Source organism: Symphodus melops (assembly GCF_947650265.1).
Source record: "Symphodus melops genome assembly, chromosome: 13".
NCBI lineage: Eukaryota > Metazoa > Chordata > Actinopteri > Labriformes > Labridae > Symphodus > Symphodus melops.
This window is the reverse complement of record NC_136703.1, coordinates 14,128,596-14,149,386: the sequence shown is the minus strand read 5'-3', so window position 1 is coordinate 14,149,386 and position 20,791 is coordinate 14,128,596. Positions and strand designations below refer to the sequence as shown.

The 20,791-nt window shown below is 45.1% G+C and overlaps 1 protein-coding gene across 5 annotated transcripts in view; it reads left to right on the top strand.

Moving 5' to 3' along the window:
* The first annotated feature begins 1,753 nt into the window (after positions 1–1,753).
* The window catches only part of kmt2d (lysine (K)-specific methyltransferase 2D), a 31,502-nt gene continuing 12,464 nt past the window's right edge, over positions 1,754–20,791 (top strand). Inside the window, exons 1-39 of one of the 5 annotated variants that reach the window (XM_079359254.1) lie at positions 1,754–2,444; positions 4,734–4,816; positions 5,119–5,230; positions 5,388–5,590; positions 5,695–5,804; positions 5,901–6,063; positions 6,297–6,468; positions 6,600–6,714; positions 7,547–7,725; positions 7,837–8,126; positions 8,267–8,386; positions 8,532–8,819; positions 8,949–9,340; positions 9,458–9,571; positions 9,695–9,808; positions 9,927–10,031; positions 10,128–10,309; positions 10,559–10,723; positions 10,951–11,060; positions 11,203–11,247; positions 11,356–11,544; positions 11,652–11,819; positions 11,914–12,036; positions 12,549–12,670; positions 12,782–12,917; positions 13,005–13,091; positions 13,172–13,249; positions 13,348–13,506; positions 13,644–13,713; positions 13,831–14,069; positions 14,165–14,238; positions 14,551–14,601; positions 14,717–16,372; positions 16,483–16,653; positions 16,797–16,936; positions 18,092–19,878; positions 19,966–20,089; positions 20,451–20,532; positions 20,614–20,680. In XM_079359254.1, the coding sequence (XP_079215380.1) occupies positions 4,768–4,816; positions 5,119–5,230; positions 5,388–5,590; positions 5,695–5,804; positions 5,901–6,063; positions 6,297–6,468; positions 6,600–6,714; positions 7,547–7,725; positions 7,837–8,126; positions 8,267–8,386; positions 8,532–8,819; positions 8,949–9,340; positions 9,458–9,571; positions 9,695–9,808; positions 9,927–10,031; positions 10,128–10,309; positions 10,559–10,723; positions 10,951–11,060; positions 11,203–11,247; positions 11,356–11,544; positions 11,652–11,819; positions 11,914–12,036; positions 12,549–12,670; positions 12,782–12,917; positions 13,005–13,091; positions 13,172–13,249; positions 13,348–13,506; positions 13,644–13,713; positions 13,831–14,069; positions 14,165–14,238; positions 14,551–14,601; positions 14,717–16,372; positions 16,483–16,653; positions 16,797–16,936; positions 18,092–19,878; positions 19,966–20,089; positions 20,451–20,532; positions 20,614–20,680 (8,551 nt within the window). In that variant the 5' untranslated portion in view covers positions 1,754–2,444; positions 4,734–4,767. Of the gene's footprint in view, positions 2,445–4,083; positions 4,238–4,733; positions 4,817–5,118; positions 5,231–5,387; positions 5,591–5,694; positions 5,805–5,900; positions 6,064–6,296; positions 6,469–6,599; positions 6,715–7,546; positions 7,726–7,836; positions 8,127–8,266; positions 8,387–8,531; positions 9,341–9,457; positions 9,572–9,694; positions 9,809–9,926; positions 10,032–10,127; positions 10,310–10,558; positions 10,724–10,950; positions 11,061–11,202; positions 11,248–11,355; positions 11,545–11,651; positions 11,820–11,913; positions 12,037–12,548; positions 12,671–12,781; positions 12,918–13,004; positions 13,092–13,171; positions 13,250–13,347; positions 13,507–13,643; positions 13,714–13,830; positions 14,070–14,164; positions 14,239–14,550; positions 14,602–14,716; positions 16,373–16,482; positions 16,654–16,796; positions 16,937–18,091; positions 19,879–19,965; positions 20,090–20,450; positions 20,533–20,613; positions 20,681–20,791 lie in introns of those variants that run through there. The other 4 variants (XM_079359252.1, XM_079359253.1, XM_079359250.1 and 1 more) reach the window with 4 other exon arrangements.

Genomic DNA, 20,791 nt, shown 5'->3' with positions numbered 1-20,791 from the left:
GGTCTATACTTATTTGATCCAGAATAGGCCATTATTCTTATGTCACCAAAAAAAAAATACAGATACTTGCCTGATATGTAAGGTGGTAATGTCTAAAAAAAATAGATGAAATGATGATGAGTTGTACAGTGAACACTTACTTTTGATCATAGTAGATTCATCTCACTTGAATGTGCATAACAATGTTGTTCAGAGACCAATACAAAGGGAGCAACTATTAGAAACTGTATGTTTGAAGCATAGACTGTAAATACACTGCTCAAAAAGATATAGGCAACATGAAAATAACACATCCTAGATCTGAACAAGAGAAGTATTCTTGTTAAATACTTTGTTCTTTACATAGTTGAATGTGCTGTCAACAAAATCACACAAACATGATAAATTTATTAACCAATGGAGGTCTAGATTTGGAGTAATGATCAAAATTAAAGTGGAAAAACACACTACAGGCAGATCCAACTACACTCCAGCCACATGAGGTCTAGCAAGGAGTAACCCAAGGCCAACCGCACCAGCATATGGTCTCACAAGGTCTCATCTCTGTACCTCTCGCGAGCCCCCCCCCAAAGAAATGCCACCGCCAAACCGGTCATTCTGGAGGATGTTGCAGGCAGCAGAACGTTCTCCACGGCGTCTCCAGACTTTGTCACGTCTGTCACATGTGCACAGTGTGAACCTGCTTTCAGCTCTATCAAGATCACAGGGTGCCAGTGGCAAATTTGCCAATCTTGGTGTTCTCTGGCATATGCCAAAGTTCTTGCACGGTGTTGGTAAGCACAACCCCCTCCTGTAAACGTCGGGCCCTCATACCACCCTCATGGAGTCTGTTTCTGACTGTGTGAGCAGACACATGCACATTTGTGGCCTGCTGGAGGTCATTTTGCAGGGCTCTGGCAGCGCTCCTCCTGTTCCTCCTTGCACAAAGGCAGCACAAAGTGGTCCTGCTGCAGGGTTGTTGCCCTCTTATGGCCTCCTCCACGTCTCCTGATGTACTGGCCTGTCTCCTGGTTGCGCCTCCATGCTCTGGACACTACGCTGACAGACACAGCAAACCTTTCTGCCACAGCTCGCATTGATGTGTCATCCTGGATGACCTGCACTACCTGAGCCACTTGTGTTGGTTGTGGACTCTGTCTCATGCTACCACGACACTGAAAGCACCGTTATCACTCAAAAGTGACCAAAACATCAGCCAGAAAGCATCCGAGCTGAGAGGTGATTTGGGGTCACCACCTGCAGTACCACTCTTTTATTGGGGGTGTCTTGCTAATTGCCAATAATTTCTACCTAATTCCATTTGCACAACAGGATGTAAAATTAATTGTCAATCAGTGTTGCTTCCTAAGTGGACAGTTTAATTTCACAGAAGTGTGATTGCTCAGAAATAAAATAAAGGGAACACTTAAACAACACAATGTAATTCCAAGTCAGTGTATTAAGGTTTGCACCCCAGATTTATTTGACTCTAATCGCACTCAGATCGCGGGTAAAGATTCAACAAAGTGAATCAGTCCGCACACATCAAGAGGAGCTGTGGTCGGACAACCATAACAATCAAATAAAACATGGCTTCCATGGACCCGAAATTATGATGACTTACTATCCGATATCAACCATATTTCACATGTCCGAGCTTTTTTTAGGAAATTAAAATCTCTCTCAGTCGTTATATGGTTAACATCGCACAAACTCGTCGTCCAATGTTGCGCTTGATTTTCAACACGTTTTTTTTTTTTAACAGACATGGAGTGATAAAAATGATCCTTTTCTGTAGCATTAATTATTTTTGACGTAGTTGTTACCCATAGCTAGCACTGCTAGCCACTTGGCGATCAACCGTGTGCTGGCGCAGCGCACTTCAAGAGAGGCTAGTGACCCAAAGAAGGCCACCTGTGCAAAGTTCATCTGCACATTTATTATGTTTGCAGTCGACTTCAGTGAAATAAATAATGTATAAAGTGTCTCGTCTGCAAAGTTTTGTTCTCTAATAAGGGTGCACTACAACTTGCAAACTTACACTAGCTTTCATGACCTCGCCAGTGAGATTCCTGCACAGAGCAGAAGCTAGTAAACTGGTTATTAGCCGATAAGCTAAATCCACCAGCAGTGAGCCGGATCGTCTCTGGGCTCACTGCATGAACCGTGGGGGTACTTGTTGAAGACTTGTCTTGGTGGTGAATAGTTCCCCTGCAGCTTTACTGTTCCTAGACATAAACTCAAGTTGTTTTGAGTGACGGTCGAGTTGCATGGCTTTAGGAGCGAGCTAACTAGCAGCCTGCCTGCCTGCCTTCCGCCGACGTGCACTTCCCCCACTCTCCCTGCAGCCGGCTAGCCACAGCGTTAGTCCGCTACATAAAATGAAGCGACCATCAGCATTACGGGAGGCTGTGGGGCGCTTTGGATTCTGCTGATGTATGAGGAGACATCGTTGTTTCTTAAAGGTAAGCTGTTCTCATTATGCAGGTTATCATTTTTTTTAACTTCTGGGGAATAAAAACACCTAAAGACGCCCCAACCCTGACCTTAGTTCGGGTAATGTTAGCTCTCGGCAACATTTAGCCGTTAGCTTCAAACAGATGGGGGCCGTCTACTTGCTGGATAACTAGCCGCGATACCTGGATGCTAACTTAGGTTGAAATATCTTCTACAATGGTTGTTTTCAATGTCTGATTCACAGACTTGTCTGTTGATATTGTTTGATGTACATGTGTTAGTACATAAGACTGGGCTTATTTATCGTAGTTTTACGTCCTTCGGGACACTTTGCTGCTACGTCACCGTTGGTAGTTGTTGGGTTTTGCGTATCAGCCCGACAGTAGGGACATGGGCATGGATATTTCCTGGAAAGAACCTCTCTTTTTGAAGTCGATGTTTACATTGAGGAATACTGCTTAGCTTTGCAATTGTTGAACTATAAAACTGCAATGTTTATCTCGGCACTGCAAAAAAAAAAACCTTCCTGTTTTGGTTAACACAACATACTTTAAAAGTATCACTGTTTACATGTAATGTATATTTGTTACGTTAACACTGTGCACATTAACTTAGCTAGCTGGGATGAGGAGACGACAACTTCGCCATCATGTCATCACTTTAGTTCAATACAATTTAATAAAATACGCCTTTAAACATTCACATAGTTAAAACACGATGTATGCTTTGATTTAAGGTTGCTTGTTTGTCGAGGAGAGAGTGCAATGGGAGTGTAGCAGGGACTATATAACAAGCATGTTATCACAAGATGAAATAATGTTTATCATCAGCTTAATTCAGTCACTAACGGCTTCACAAAGTGTCCAATAAATAGCATTTTAGTGCAGAATAGTACTTTTTTTGTGGTTTGGTTTTCAGTGCAAGTCAGTCTTTTGTTTTGGGAGGTTCATCTTCAGTGTTACTGGATGGCAAAACACACTTTAATGGTTTAAAATAAAGATGCACACACATTGACTTTGGTTTTGAATGTTATTGTGCAGCGTTTGAGTTTAATTTGTCATTCATTTTGCTGTTGTTTAAAAGAGCAGATAAACACTACCATCCTCTGTCAGGTATCTATTTTTATTGCCTCCATGACTACATGGGACATTTCCAAATGTGTGTGTGTTATATCATTATCTTAAAGGATGTTTCTTTTGAAGGTTTTACGTTTTTACTTTGTTTCTAACACATACGATTGTACGAGACACATCAGGATCTTCATATTTTAAAGTCGGAGTCATAATTATTGTATTTTTAGACTGACAGCGTCGCTTAACTCACGATCCTTCCGTCGTTTCTCTGTTTTCAAACACTTTCAACATCATGTAACACATCGAGGTGTTGCTGTTGTTTCTGCTTTTGTGGGCTTAAAGTAAAACACCTTGCAAATCATGAGCCCTTTTTTTAAGCATTTCTGTTAACGGACTTTTCAACGTTAACACTGTGCTTCGCACTTCCTTTAATATGGTACGTAGATGAAAGACACGTTAAGCTCCCCTCCCCACCCCCGTCCTACATTGTTTGTTTTACAATATTTCTGTTTAATGGCGTAAATCTCAAAGCGGAACTATGATACGAGCGGCCGAGGTTCTGCACGAGAGGAGCCCCGTTGCAACAGGAAGTCCGAGATACGGAAGTTGTGTTTTCTTTGTGTATCCCGATTTATGGTTGTTTAATTTTAAGAAAACATCCTCTATGTTTTTAACAGTTTGTGCGTTTTGACGCGGCTGTGTCACCGATTTGGACTATGCATTGCTTGGTAAATAATACGCGGAATTGTTAAAGTGGTTTCCGGTAGTCTCTTGTAGTCCTGGGCGCTCTTCTCCTGAGTTTGAGGCTCGACCGCATTAGTGCTAACGATGGTGCGAATAACCCTTAGACCGTGTAAAGTCAGGGGAAAGGGGCCAAAATGAACATGTTGTTGATCATGAGATTGATAGTAAAATGAGCTTTTAGGTGAAGATTAATTGTGTTTATTGTGGTGTTACTCTAAAAGATTAATTTTGAAGATTCCTTTTGCATAAAGATAAATACATGTTAAATAATGAGCAATGGCCCTTTTAATGTGTTGGTAGCCTGTGTGCAACATAGCTGATCACGTCTTGTAAGCTGTTAAGTTAACTGTAATGCATTTAGTATTTTGTTCATGTAATCATTGTAGTAACACAAACACTGCTCCTGGCTCGGCCATTATCGGCTGAATAATATCTTGTAAAAGTTCTTCCTCAGGATACACTTTGATTCTTTAATTGCAGATCTCTGTCAAGGAGGTCAAAATCAGTAAGGGGTATGGACGAGCAGAAATCAAACTGCGAGGAGAATGACTCTGAACCAACAGGTAAATATACTTCGAATGTTCTCCGTGTCCCAGCGTCATTTATCATGAACATGAACTACTGTGCAAAGATGAATTTGAGCCTGTTTGGCTGAAAAAGAAAACACAGGGGTGAAAACAAATAGATCTTTTCATTTTCTCACTAAGTACGTTTGGTAATTAATTTTCTTGACCATGCTGGGGAAACAGATGTGGTGATATTATTTCATCATTGCAGATGAATCAAATTTGGCTTAATGATTTTGTTATTGGATTACGCTATATATAGTGTTTTGCTTACAGTAAGGGTTTGTTTTTTTCCTCAGCTGATGACAGTGCCCCTTCAAAGCAGCATGTCTCCTCTGAAGAGGAGTCGAACGCCCTTCTTGCTCCTGAGGACATGTCAGGTGCAATTGCTGCCTCTTCCAGCCCACCTATGTAAGTGTTTATTTAGAGAGCAAAGCTTATCATGCCCATTGTTGGGATATTCATCTCAAGGATTTGTCTTTTTTTTAGCACTTGCAAGACTAAATCTATTTTGTGTGTTTTCTTTCTTTTTTCTTTTTCTTGCCCCTGACGTTTTTGATTGTGGCAGAGAGAGCATTCGAGCCTGTGCACTTTGTAACTGTGTGGAAAGGAGCCTGCATGGACAGAGGGAACTGAGACACTTTGGACCGTCTTCTGAGCAGCAGACCCTCAAGCCATCAACTTCCCCACTGCCACAGCCTGGGAATGATGATCTGTCTTCCATTGGATTTTCTCACTCACCCTGTTTGGCAGCACTCTTTAATGACTCAGGTTAGATTATGACATTTTATTCCATGAACATTTTTGGTAAATACAAAACACTTTGTTGTTGTAATAATATTTAACTCACTTTATTTTTTTCCTTCAATGAGCAGAGGGTTGTTGGGTTCATCACTGGTGTGCAGCATGGTCGGAGGGAGTGAAGCAATTGGAGAATGAGGAGCTGGAGAACGTGGATAAGGCCGTTATCTCAGGGACACAGCAGGTAATTTCACTCGGTGTATACCTAGATTTGATGTTATTAGGAGGGAAATTAAGGGTTAACGACTTCCTTCAATAATCGTACTTGGTTTTGTTTCAGCTTTGCGATTACTGCAAAAGACTGGGTGCAACCATTCCATGCCATGCTGAGGGCTGCTCACGGTTCTACCACTTCCCCTGCTCAGCAGCCAGTGGATCCTTCCAGTCCATGAAGCAGTTGGCCCTCCTCTGTCCAGAGCACATAGAAAAGGCAGAGGAGCTGGGTAAGAAACCTCAATGTTTTGTGCTGTTATTACTAGGGCAGTGCTCGTAGTATAATAGGGCTTTGACGCTTTTGAACACAACTGCATGCTTTCTTTTCCAAACAAAACGTGGCCTTCTACTGGGCTGTCTGCACTTTGTAAATTCCCTACTCACTACTCGACTAAGATAAACTGAAGAATCCAATCGGCTTCATTTCTCATATCAAATCCTTTGGTATGTTTTTTTATTACAGCAGGTGAAGAGTCCTGGTGTGCGGTGTGTGACTCTGCAGGGGGGCTCACTGACTTGCTGTTCTGTACGGGTTGTGGCTTACATTATCACGCGGCCTGTCTGGAGATTGGTGCCACGCCCATCCAGCGGGCGGGATGGCAGTGTCCAGAGTGTAAAGTGTGCCAGACTTGCAGGTGAGTCCGTCTTAGTGGGTACCGATGTCTCCTTTTTGAGGTCAAATTTTTTTCTTCATTTGTCTCATTGTAGTTGTGTTTTTTTCTCTCTTAATAGACAATATAATAAATGGCTTTAAAAATTGTTTCAGACAACCAGGGGAAGACTCCAAAATGCTGGTTTGCGATGCCTGTGATAAGGGCTACCACACCTTCTGTCTCCAGCCTGCTATGGATTCTCTTCCCTCCGACCTGTGGAAATGCAGAGTAAGACTCTATTTACATCCCTGCTGAGGTGGTGAGATCTCAAGACAATCTCTTTAATATCACTCGAGCCCCATACAGAGATGAATGCATTTGTCCACATTGGTTTGGTAGTGTGAAGACTCACAGGCCCTGGGTCACATTAAGGCCCGCTTCTTCAAGTGCCAGTAACACTTTTATGAAGCAAGTAAGCGAGATCAGACCACAAATGGCCACTGGTGACGCGTTTCCAATGCAAAGTGTGAACACTCTTAGAGTGCTCTCACGCTAGGCAATCCCTACCCAAGCACGCTTCAACCCTAAAGTCCAGTTCATTCGACTAGTGTGAGTCCTCCGATCCTTCCTCAAGCACGGTGCACTTCCTTGGTCCTGGCAACGCTTCAAAGAGATCTGCTTAGGCACAGAAACAGTTCATGCACGAGCACAAGCATACGGGTACATAATGTTGAAAGCTTTAATGAAGGAGAAATTCCAGAGTCTTATGGCTGTATCTGACTAAGAATGACTCCAATTAAGACACAAAGTTAGTAAAGTAGCTGTCTTTTTCTTTGCACCCTTTGGGTGGAAGGGGGCGGCAATCATGCTTAAGCACGGTACAGGACAACTTTTCTACTGTCAGTTTGCCCTTACTCAAGGTTTGTCCACTTGTGATTAACCACATATTTATACCAGGTGTTAACGGGACCAAAGTCACATTCGTTTGAAAGCGAGCTCACTGACTTGTTGAAACAGTATCATTTGAAATGTAAATTTACCACAACACCTGAAAGAACATTTATCTACATCTTCAACTGTTGTGTTTAACCTGTCATCTTACTCACATCTATTTTTCCAGAGGTGTCGTGTCTGTACGGAGTGTGGCGTTCGAGGACTGGGGCTGCCAGGTTCGGCCCAGTGGTTTGACAATTACGCCGTGTGTGAGGGCTGCCAGCGTCACCGCAGCACGATGTGCAGTGTCTGCAGCAAAGCAGCCAACCCATCTGTCACTCTGCAGTGCTGCACCATTTGTCACAGGTTAGTTTGATGCACACATGCTGAGGCTTTTATTAAAGCAGTGATCATGTTGGCTTGTAATTCCAATGTCTTGATGTTTTTTTTCTTTTTTTTTTCTCTTTACTGTCTTAGGTGGATGCACAGTGAGTGTGCTTTACCAGGGGAACTTCCAGAAGCAAAGTGCATTTGCCTGCTTTGCAAGGAGTACCAGCAGCAGCCAATCACTCAACCACACACAGCAGTGAAACAGGTGCCTGAAGAGACTGTTGGGCATGTGGATTTGGTGGAGAAGACAATCCAAAGGGATGCAGACACGGTGACAGAGGAGCACACAGACTTATCACTCACACAGGGAAAGAGAAGCACGTCGGAGCTGGACCCAGGTGAAGCGGAGACTGACAAAGAATCACCGATGGACTTGGGTAAGTACAAGTACTGCATTACATATCATAAAGCACACAAGCCATTTAAGTCTTTTTTTTTTGGGGGGGGGGGGGTCAATTTAAACGATGTAAGTTTTTGATGTGTTCTTATTCATAAGTTTGATTTGTTTTGATCTCAGGGGCAGAGTCTGTGCTGGTTGAGACATCAGATATTGGGAAGAAAATCCTGCAGGAAGAGCTGAAGTCAGCAACTGAAGAGTTTACTTCTGAGGTGCTCCCTGCTGCACATGAGTCTAAAGGTAAACTCGGGATACACTGTATTTATGCTTGTTTAAAAAAAATGAATACAAAGCAGCACTCTATTTGTATGGCGGTGTGCCGTAACTAATGACAGATTGAAGATGTTGACACTAATAAAAACACATTCCTTCTTCTCGAATGTAGAACCTGCAGCCGCAAAACAGGGGGCCCCTTGTCTACCTGCTGATGAAGAGAGAGCAGAAGACACAGAAAGCCGTTTGTCCCAGACAACCCCTTCCCAGGGGTTTCCAGGAGAGTTGCTCTCTAACAAGCCTACAGGAGAACAAACATCGGTGACGCTCGAAGGCCCTGAGAGTATGGAGGTGGAGAAAGAAGAGGAGACGCAGGCGGCCACTCCCTCAACCGAGCAAGATGCGTCACCTAAGTTATTACAGAGTGGCTTGGATGGCAAGTCTGTCAAAGAAACTTTAAGTAAGGATCCACCAAAGTTACCAGCTTCTCCTGCCTCTGTGGACAAAACGGAGCATTTGCCCATGTCTGACCAGCAGGAAAGAAGTCCATACCCAAACCCCCTGTCCCCCTCTCCTCTTTCTGTATCAGTAGATACTCAGGAGGCCCTCACTGCTGTAGACATGGAGGGGAGGTCACTACCTCACTCTGAGGAAGAGGATGAGGAAGATGAGGATGACGAGCTGATGAAAGAAGGACACGACATAAAGCAGGAGCTTCTCGAGCGAGACGTGAAGCCCGAATTGCTGCTGGACGAAATGTCCAACATGAGCCACGGAGATGAGAGCAGCAGTGGGTTTTTGGGCTCTCCGGGAGAGCCCGACCCTCAGCTCTCCATGGAGTTTGGCCTCGTTCATGCCGGCCAATCGCACGCAGACAACCTGCTCTCCGAGACCGATGACTCGCTTCCCTTTGAACCCCTCAGAAGTGACCGAGAAAAGGTGAAGCGGAGAGGATCCCCAGGCCGCTCACGGGTCAAGCAGGTGAGTTCGCCATGAATTAGTTTTTTTTTTTTTTGAGGAACTGTGTCAACAGTTTTTTACCACAACCTTATTCACAAAACAACTTTTATATTGAGTTGACCTTTCCTCGGATTGTAGGGCCGAAGCAATAGTTTTCCTGGGAAGCGAAGACCTCGAGGGGGTGGTGGAGGGAGAGGACGTGGTGGAAGGTCACGCCTGAAAGCCATGGCCTCCTGCATTGACGCATTCTTGGTAAGTTTGGATTTTGTTCAGTGTTCTGAAAAAGAAAAATCGTCAACAATTTCTGCCATTGACGATGCAGTCATCACTGTGTTTCATTGAATAGTTTTGCATTACTCTTGCTCCTTTCCACAGCTAAGCATGACCGCAGACACTGGAATAAGTAAGGAGGAGGAAGAGGAGGAGGACGACACCATGCAGAACACCGTGGTTCTTTTCTCAAACACTGATAAATTTGTCCTTCTCCAGGTACAGTTCTTGTTGTAGTGTGACATTGATAATAATGGGGTTGACGTTTGCTGTTGGCAGTTGTCACTTCTAAATGCAATTTACCAGATGAATGGTTTCTTTGTTCTCCCTGTTTTAGGACATGTGTGTTGTATGTGGCAGTTTTGGAAAGGGTGTGGAAGGGCAGTTGTTAGCTTGTGCTCAGTGTGCCCAGTGTTACCATCCGTACTGTGTGAACAGCAAAGTAAGTACACGTTAACGTTGGTCTTTTTTTCTTTTTTTTTTATTATCCCTGTGTTTTGAAATCCAGAAAACTTTAACCTACTTTCCCCCCCTGTAGATCACCAAGACAATGCTCCGTAAAGGATGGCGATGTTTGGAGTGTATAGTATGTGAAATGTGCGGAAAGGCTTCGGACCCCTCCCGACTGTTGCTGTGTGATGACTGTGATGTCAGCTACCACACTTACTGCTTGGATCCACCCCTGCACAATGTTCCTAAGGGTGGTTGGAAGTGCAAATGGTAAAAAAAAAAAAAAAGTTTTAAGAGCACAAAGCTTTGTTCAGCATGCAGCTTTGAATGGGGTCAAATGAAAATGAGTACATTAAAATTTGCATATTATGTAAAACACTTCTGCCTCAGTCCTGCATTAGTAATTCACAGGCCCAACCCTCCGCCTCTTTGCTTCCTCAGGCGCAGAGAAATTGTTACACCACTCTCTTTCATACAAGCTGTATTTTTGTTGAAGTGAGCTTCACTTTTCCTGTGCAGGTGTGTGTGCTGCGTGCAGTGTGGGTCCAACACACCAGGGTTCCACTGTGAGTGGCAGAACAACTATACCCACTGTGGTCCCTGTGCCAGCCTCGTCACTTGTCCTGTATGCAGGGAAAACTTCATGGAGGAGGAGCTGCTGCTGCAGTGTCAGTACTGTGATAGGTGGGTGCTGCTCATTAGAACGACACACACACACACACACACACACACACACACACACACACACACACACTCCAGACTTAGGTATTCATGAGACTGCAGCTAATGATGACAAGCGGGGAATGGATTATTTATGATTTTTCACATCATGAATTATTCCATAGCATCTTTTGATTTGCTGTGTGATTTGTGAGGAAAAGTAAGACCAATATATTTCTCGCTGTGTGCAGATGGGTCCACGCGGTCTGTGAAAGTCTGTACACAGAAGACGAGGTGGAACAAGCTTCTGATGAGGGCTTTGCCTGCACATCCTGCACCCCATATGTTCCAAAACCTGTGGGTAAGTCTCACAAGAACACAAAAACTGAAGAAGTGAAGACCTTTGATATTTTACATATAAACGGGATATTCTCGTATGCACTGATGATGTTGTTTTCTGTTGCCCCCCCTATCCCACCCACCGATTTTGCCTTTTTTCACAGTAGTAGAGTCAGCCATTATGGCTTCAATAAAGATCAAAGAGCCAGGTTAGTGCGTTTAAAAAGTTCATTTTTGGTATCATAAACAAACCTTGTGTGGTAGTCTGGTATTTGTTTTTCTGTTTGTCCTTCATGTTTGCTCTCGTGACTTTACAGAACCCCAGTTTTACAGGTTGGAGGGTGTGTGGCTGACGGAGTCTGGTATGTCCTTACTCCGGAGCATCTCTATGTCTCCCCTTCACAAGAGACGGCAGCGTCGCTCCCGCCTCGGCACTCTGTGTTGTGAAGGAGGTCCTGATGGAATGGATCTGAGGGATATCGAGGGAGAAGGAGAGGATGGAAAAGGTCGGCTCTCTTTTGCTACTCACCCGTTGGTGTATGATCAATAGCATGAAACGTGGGAACATGTATTTGAACATGTTTCGCTAAAGCAGTGCCTCTGTGTTTTGTAGGCTGTGGGGAGCCCATGGACTGTGAACCCAAGATGGAAAACCACGGGAGCCCTTACAGAGAAGCTGGCGCTGAGGGGACTGAAGGGATGGCTGACTGCGAGGGTCTCAAAGGAGGGGCAGATGAGACGGAGGATAGCAAAAAGAGAAAGCGAAAACCATACCGACCTGGTAAAATTCCCACACTAAATAAACAAACAAACACTTGTCACATCCAATTCAATGTCTCAGCCTTCACTAAATATTTAAAAATAAATTGTCCTAGGCATCGGAGGCTTCATGGTGCGCCAAAGGAAGTGTCACACGCGGATGAAGAAAGAGTTCTTTGCCCAGCTGGCTGGAGAGACTATGTTAGATGGACAGCCAATAGAGAGAACCATTGATGAAGGTGATGAACAGTACAACAGCATATCAATTGTATTTCACACAGCATTTACTTGTTCAAACTATGTAAATCATTACAACCTATCAAATTAAGCTGGAGTAATATGTAGGATAACTCCATGTTTGTTGCTCAGAAAAACAGTTGAAACGGTTTTCCTGCTTTTTTGGGTCTCTCGTTCTTATAGTCACATTATCCTTTCATTAAGAGCAAACTGCCTCTTTTATCTGAGTAAGGGAACTTGTGGTGTTGTTGGACTTGCTAATGTAGGCGTTTGCCCAAACAACCAAGGTCATCCAGCAAAGAAGTAGATTTCTTGGTTATCTTTTTTCTTTATTAGATACAAAGTCCAGAGTCGCATTCCTTGCTCTCTTTCATTATTTTAGATGGGGCTGCTTTGGTCTCCAGCCACCTCATCATTTTGCATGATTATTATGCATTACTGATGGCACTTTGGCTGATTTTGTAATGTCAGTGTTGTACATTTGTGATACTGACTACCATGGCTATGTGTGTAGGACCCCACCCCGACACAGATAACATAATGGATCCTAAACCAGTGGAGGGAGAGGAACAGGCCAAGAAACGTCGTGGCCGGAAGAAGAGCAAACTAGAGGACATGTTTCCAGCTTACCTCCAGGTCTCTAGTCGTCCTTTGCCCCATTATTCTTTTTTTGCCCAATCTGCATTTTTAAGTTTTTAACTTTGATGTCGCTATTGACAATGTCATCATCTTACTTGTTCACTACAGGAGGCGTTCTTTGGGAAGACATTGATAGACTTGAGTAAGAAAGTTGTGATGTTACCCCAAGGACAGAGGTCCGGCTCTGGTCTGGTCCGCCCCTCGCTACCAGCCCCTCCAGGGGTCAATACTTCTGCTCCAGAGAGTAAGAACACTAACTTGACCTCTGACGTTCGCTATTAGTAAAACAAGATGTGTGTGTGCAGGGTGTAAACCTTTGTGTTTCTCTCAGTCGCTGAGGCCAAGGATCGCGTGATGACAGATTTCCCACTTAAGCAAGAGGGGGGTGAAGCCTTCAAGGCTCAGGGAGAAGGTGCAGGTAAGTGACTGTTTGCAAAGTAATGCTTCTGGTTATTATCATGGTTAAATATAAATGTATCTATTAATATACATTTGTAGGAGATTCTGCACCATCCTCATCGCTGAAGGAGCAGCCATCAACTGATGCTCTTGACTCTGATGCAGATAAAAGTGAAGGTAATCCCTTAAAGAGATTTGGGCATGTATTGTACGCTGCATTAACTTAAGATCCTGTGTAAACGTCATATATTACATGGTGTTGTCTTTTAAAACAGGTCTTCCTCAAGGGGTGGTAAGTCAGGACTCTGAGCAGTTCTTCAGGAAGGTTCTTGGAGTGCCAGATGGCTCCTCTTTGGGTGGCATAAAGCCGATCCTGGAGGGCAGTAAGGGAGAACTCAATCGTAGCGCTCTGCCTCAGAGAGCTCTCCTCTCAGGTATGTGCTGCAGGATGACTGCACGAGATCATAAATGTTCCAAACAAGAAATGCTGTATTGTGGGAGAGTTTGTGAGGATTGTAATGTACAAGGAAAGTTAGGCCTTGGGTTTAAAACATGGAAAAATCTTTTGCAGGGTCCCTGCCCTCAGCTGGAATGATGGACGCCTTTCCTGGCCTTTCTCAGTCACCGTTCTTTGACATGCGGTAGGACCAATACTGAACTAGCTGGATTTGTTTTTTTCAGTTTTAACTGTCTACTGATGTTCTGCCCAGCTGTGGAAGCTGATGGTTTTATGTAAGACAATACCCTCTGGTTTGTAGGGACAGAGGAGGACTGTTCAGTCCAGATGGTGGAGAAGAGAGCCCCTGGGCCACTCCCTCAACCCCAGCTACCCCCTCTTCCCCACCAACGCCCACTGAGGCAGAGGGTGATGGGCTTTCCTACAACCAGCGCAGTCTGCAGCGTTGGGAGAAAGATGAGGAGCTTGGGGAACTCTCAACTATTTCCCCTGTGCTTTATGCTAACACCAACTTTCCAACCCTCAAACAGGACTACCCAGGTGAGTTATAAACGTGTACAACCTTCTGTATGAGCAAACTGTCCATTGAAGGTATTTGTTGATGTTGAGCAATTCTAATGTCTCTGCTGTCACAGACTGGGCGAGTCGCTGTAAGCAAATCATGAAGATCTGGAGGAAGGTGTCAGCTGCTGACAAGGTTCCATATCTGGTAGGTTAGAAGAGAGAATCAACTAAATGACCTCAACATTTGTTGTCTGAATCTTTTTGTTTTATATTTCTATTAAATTGAATTTTCTAGCCAGTTCATTTAATTTCATTGCCCAGCTGACTTGTGGTTTATTCACTCTTATGAAACGGTTCTGATTTAAAAAAGAAAATCATATTTTTTCTGTGTGGTGGATATTACTCATTAGAACTATCTGCAATGATACCATGGTGTAGTACTCATGCAGTACTCAAGTTTCATTTTCAAAATATTTTGTTTTCTAATTTATTATTTATATTTAATTTATTATTGTAGCAAAAGGCCAAAGATAACCGAGCTGCTCAGAGAATCAATAAGGCACAGAAGGTGAGTTTTAGTGTCAAATAAGCTTCCTTTTTGTTCTGTCAAACTAAATGGAACATGAGGTACCTTTTTATGTTAGGTGCAGGATGTTAATGTTTCTTCTGTCCTCTTCTCAAAGCAGGCGGAGAGTCAGGTGTGCAGGCCAATCAAAATAGAGGCGGGACGTGTGAAAGGAGAACGACCCAGCTTACACCTCCAGATCCCTCCGCCTTCAGGCTCTACATCAATCTCTTCCCAGCCCAGCTCTGCAGAGAGCCCCTATCCCTTCCCTCCAGATTCAGGATCATCGTCTGTCTTTTTCTCAGATGGACCCGTGAAGACCCCAGGGTCAGCTGAAATTCGGACAGATCCCTTAGCCAAGCTGCCTGCTCAGTCGCCTCACTCTCACTCTCACCCAACCACCCCCTTCTCCCATGCTGGGGCCAGCCCCTTGCAGGCCTCTTCCTCAGGTTATTCCGCTTCCGGCCCACCGGGTCCTCCTCAGGGACGGCCAGCCAGTCTTGGCCCCTTTGACATGCAACCAGGAACTCCTGGAACCCCCAGACGGGCTCAGCAGGTTGACCCCTATTTCAGATCGCAGCTGCAGCAGCAACATCAACAACAACAACAGCATCAACAGAGTCATCTACCACAATCACAGCAGGGCTCTCAGGAGTCCATAGGACCTCCAGAAAGTCCTCATTCAAGAGGTGCTGGGCTTGGGGAATCGCCGCTCTTCTCCCCATCCCACAATATACACTATGGAGACCCATTCAGAAACCAGCAAGGGATGGTTAGGCCAGATTATGGTTCATCCCCGTCACCATCTGCGGTGGCTTCCTCACCTGCCAACACAGGGCAGTTCAGGGCTGATATGAGTGCACCTTCTCCACGCGCCTCCTCAGTTGGAAGACTTGACTTATCCACTGGCTCCCCTGCTGGGATGCTGGATTCTGGGGATGGTTTATTTAAGGCACCTATGACACCCCGAATGCACCAAGGGGAGGGTGGGGCACTGCATCCTGGAGCTTCCCCTGGCCACCCCTCTGAAGGCTACAGGCAGTCTCCCTCTCACTCTTTCTCTGATCCACACACTCAGCCATCGCTAACTCCAAGACCACAGTCGGGCGATAATTGCTCCCTTGGACCACAAAGACACCCTGGAGGTCAACAGGAACTATGCCCTAGGGTGCCCTCCAGTCCACAGTCCCAAGGCAGCTCTCAGTCTCCTCACACTCCTGGTGGCAACTCAAATGACGGTTACTCTGTCCAGTCACCTGCAACCCCTCGTTTCCAATCCCCAGACCCTTGTTCTCAGCCACCTTCGAGGCCACAGTCCCGAGATCCCTTTGCTACTATCCCCAAACCTCCTCGCCCCTCCTCTGCCGCCCCAGAGGGAACTGCAAGTTACAAAAGCTCACCTCCTAACCAGCAACCTCCACCCCATCCAACCAACACTTCCATTGGGGATCCTCTCTCTGGTAAACCATCCACACCTCCTACTTTCAGTCGCAGTCCGAGCACTGGAGGCTTCCAAATAACCCAGCAACAGAGTCAGATGTTACAGGGTCAGCTTCAGCAATCACAGGCACAAACTCAGCAGACTATGGGGGGAGACAACTTCAGCTCTCGGGGGCCACCTTCCTCTGGGTCTCACGAACTGCAAGCTGTGCGTCCTCCAGATACACCTCATCAGCCACCTTTGCCAGGCACCCAAGAAATTCCTGACATTTCAGCCGGGCAAGATCCTGCTTTGGCCGGCCTTAGCCCTTCAGAGTTGGAGAAGCACAGACAGGTATTAAAGTAAAAGCCACTGAACAATTATTCACTTTTTTTATAGTATGTTACTGATCAGTGCCTTTTTGTTTCTCTATTGTTAATGTTGTGGTTTGTTTGTTTTTTTAGCGCCAGAGACTGAGGGAATTCTTAATAAGGCAACAAATGCAAAGAAATTCCATTAGACAAGAGAAGGAGGCTGCTGCGGCTGCTGGCAGTGCATCCCCCGGCTGGGCTGGAGGAGAGATGGGAGCCTTTCAACAAGACAAGGGCCACAGAGCACCACCACCTTATCCACAGGTAAAACCTTAAAAATTGTCCACAAACCCTGCAAATGTAAACAGAATGATTTATTAATAAAGAAATGTTCGGTTAGGTGCATGTAAGTGATTAGTAAAAAGAATGGTCCATTTATCTATTCTTGCTGTTTTTACTTCTTCAAGGATCGTGTTACTGCTACTCCTGCTGGAGCTCAGGCTTCAGTAGCAGGAAAGATTCCCATGGCTATTGGGGGCATGGATGACAAACTAATTCGCCCACCACCTACAGGAACCCCTGCCCTTATGGATCCCAGTGCACAAAGGTCAGTTACAATACAATTTGTGCGAAACAATGTGCGATAACTACTTCCATAACTGGATAATTTCCTTTGCTACTTAAATCATGGTAACGTAAGAACTTCCATGACCTGTTCACTTTGGTTAGGTACAGTTATAGTATCTTTAGCTACATACACATCCAAACTCTGATATTCCTAAATTATGATTAGCACATGTAAAATTAAAGGCTCATCGGCAAGTTGAAGTTGTGGTAGCTGCAGTTTGAACTATTTCCCAGGTTGATGGTGGCCAGAGTCACTCTCTGAAATACCATCATCAGATCTAGTAAACCATTGTGGAATAAAGCAGGAAGCTGGTGGTGGAGCAGGTAAATTGGCAAGAGGATGTACAAAGGCAGTGTCTCAGGCAAAGAAGGGAAAGTGGATGGATTTAATTATTGTGAGTGAAAATTAAAATTTACAGTCTGTTATTAGTCCTTTTCCAAAAGCGCCGTAACTAGGCTCAGTGGTAATTACTTTTTTTCGTATTGATTGCTCGTCATATTCTTTCACCAGTCTGTGAATTCACATTTCGTTTGAGGGGCACAGCTTGAGCTCTGCATACACACAGTCAGTCATGCTCAAACACACAGCGCTGATCCATCATGTCCCCTGTTACGCCTCTGTTACTGCCGCTGTAGAAGGTACAGAGGAGGCATCCGTTTGTCCCACCATTACCGCTCCAGAACAATCACGATGAAGGCTGAACACCACAGATGTGATTATCGCGACTTGAAAAAGCAGTCTGGATAGGACTATTGAGAGACATGGTCATTACGTGGAGCCTGGGTCTGTTGAAGCTGGCAGTGCTGCTGTTTGGGCTGTGATGGCTTTGTTGTAAAGTAGATGAGCTATAGGGGTTCTGCAGTAGAACCAGCCTTCCTGAGGTGTTGTGGGTCAGGCAAAAAAAAAGAAGAAAAAAAGTGAAGAGAGGTTCCCACTTGTAAACCGTGGTCTGGAAAAATGGGGTCCATGTGGAAGGGCGGGAAGGGGCATAGAGGTTTCATTATTCAAGTAATTCCTTGTCTTGAAAGACATAATTCACATTCCAAATTAGCCCCTACCCAATCATTTAAAATTTAGTGAAACAGTACACATAATGACATTGAAGTATGTTTTCCTTTTGTGTTTGTCTTTCAGGCCACAAGGGCCAATGCGACCTCAAGGAATGTTTCCTCGTCCACCGTTCCATCAGCAGTGGCAGACTCATGCTCCAGGTCCTCGGAGGTTTCCCCAGCCTGGCATGGAGGCTATTGGCATGAGGCAAAACCTAAACACTGCTGTAAACCTACAGGGTATGGAAGGCATGGGTAACCCAAACATGATACAAGGACATGGAGGAGAGACCATGCAGCCAGTATGTCAAGGACCCCCACCTCAGTTCATTGAATTAAGACACAACTCGCAGAGGCTACCCATCCGTCACCAGTTCATGCAGCGTGGACCGCAGCCCAGACCACGGCTTTTTTTGCAACAACCAGAGACGGCACCATATGTTCATCAACATCCCATTGCTCAAACGGAGGGCATTCAAACAGATGGAGCCAGCAACGCACAGCTGGGGTTACAGCAGGGTGGCCTTTCAACTTTATTGCCTCAGCACTCTTCAGGAACAGTAACACAACAGCCTCATCTGCATCCCCAGACAGCTCTTTCCAACCCGAACATTCCCGGCACAGTGCAGCATCAGCATCCACAACCCAGTGTAGTCCCAGGAACGCAGCCTGCCACGGCAGAAAACAGCGAGGAACTGCCAGAGCCTGACCTCGAGGGGCTTGAAAACACCCACGGAGACGGAGGTGTAGAAGATGAGGATGATTTGGCTCTAGATTTGGACCCTGACAAAGGAGACGATGACTTGGGTAACCTGGACAACCTTGAGACCAATGATCCACATCTGGATGACTTGCTTAACAGTGATGAATTTGACCTCCTGGCTTACACTGACCCTGAGCTGGACCAAGGAGACCCAAAAGATGTCTTCTCAGATCAGTTGCGGTTGGTAGAGGCAGAAAGTGAGGCACCGTCATCTTCCTCTGGATCTGTTGTTGTTAAATTGGAAGAGAAAGCCTCAAAGGAGCCAGGGCAGAAGTCTCTCACAACGGCCACTGGCACTGTAGGGGGAGTTTCTACCCAGCTGTCATCCTCCGCACATACTGCTGATATGTCCAAGGTCAAAGTAGAGGACACAGGTTTGACCCCTCAGCTGCAACCAGGCCAGCCTGTGGTGAAAGATGAGTTAGGAGAGGCTGTGTCAATGCTTCTTGGTGGGAACACATCATCAGCCAAGTCTGCTCAGGTAGAAAACCAGACAGCTTCACTCAGTTCAGTTCGATTAGGGGGACTACAGTACCCCCTACCAGGTCAAGCGGAAGCATTGCCTTTCCCATCAGCTACTAGTGCAGATATTGGTGATGATCCACTGGGGCTGCCTGATGTAGGCGGACAACACTCCCCTGCTGTAGATTTGGCTAAGGTAGAGAGCTCTTTAGATGGTGAGCTGCCTCTCTTGATACAGGATTTGTTAGAGCATGAAAAGAAGGAACAACAGAAGCAGCAACAGCAGCAACAACTCAGTTCCCTCCACCAAGGGGGCATGACACCGAATTTTCCTGGTCTCCCAAATCAACAGTCAAACCCACAGGCACCTGGGCAGACAATGCTGCCACAACATCATCGTCCTCCTCATCAAGGAATGATGACGCAGCCAGGAATGGGGCCTCGTCCTTCCCACATGCTGCAACAGCAGCAGCAGCAAAGGCTCATGGGAAGTGGAATAGCACCTCCTCCTCACACGGCAATGGCCCAGCAGCAAGCCATGATGAGGATGGGGCAGCCAGGTATCCATGCTGGTCTCACTCATCAACCGCAGCCACAGCAAGTGGTTAAACAGTCACCTCTGGCTAACAATTTCTTCCCAGATAAAGGTAATCACAGACGTTGTCACTCTTCTTGGTCTGCTTTGTAATGATGTCTTTGCACCCTTCATCAACGGTTGTGTCTTGTTCTTGCAGATTTAGACACATTTGCGACAGATGACATCATGGATCCAATCGCCAAGGCAAAGATGGTGGCGCTCAAGGGTATCAAGAGAGTGTTGGCACAGGATCCAATGGTTGTTCCTCCAGGCATTAACAGGTACTTTTTTGTGTAAACCAATTCTTGTGAGCACTTACAGTTGATTGTGAACTTAAAGAGGAGAATCAGTAATAGTTTGAGTGGAGATGTTAAATAACAATAAAATGTAATAATACAATTCTATAACACAATAACCAATGATTAAACTTCAATACGTCCACCATTTGTTGGGCCTGTGTAATTTTTTAATTCAGTGGGCTGCGACAGTTTGAAGTTTTGGAAAGGCTGGTGTAAACCTTTCATAAGTTCATTGGTTTACTTCTTTGTTACCGGGTAATTAGTTTTTATTCAACCTTTGTATTGGTTGTAAGACCAAAGGAAGCTCTGTTTGCACATATTTCACATTTTGCTCTCTCTTTAGGCAACAAGTTTCTCTTCTTGCTCAGAGGCTAGCCTCTGCTCCAGGCACAGATCCAGCTCAGCTTGCATCTGGACCACCGAAGGTATGCTGTGTTACCTGTCCAAAAACTGATTATATTTTCCAGTTCAATTTCATTGTTTAAATCCTTTCTTTTTCTCTTAAGGAGGGAGAAACAAGCGATCCCACCCAGTCAAGACCCAACCCTCCCCAATTTGTGCAAGGAATCATCAGTACGTTTTACAATTGGTGCTTCTTGTTAAGAAGGAATTAAGTTGTGAATAAATGTGTTATCAGTGCCCAAATAGTTTTATGCATGTACACCCTACTGTTACATTTGACCC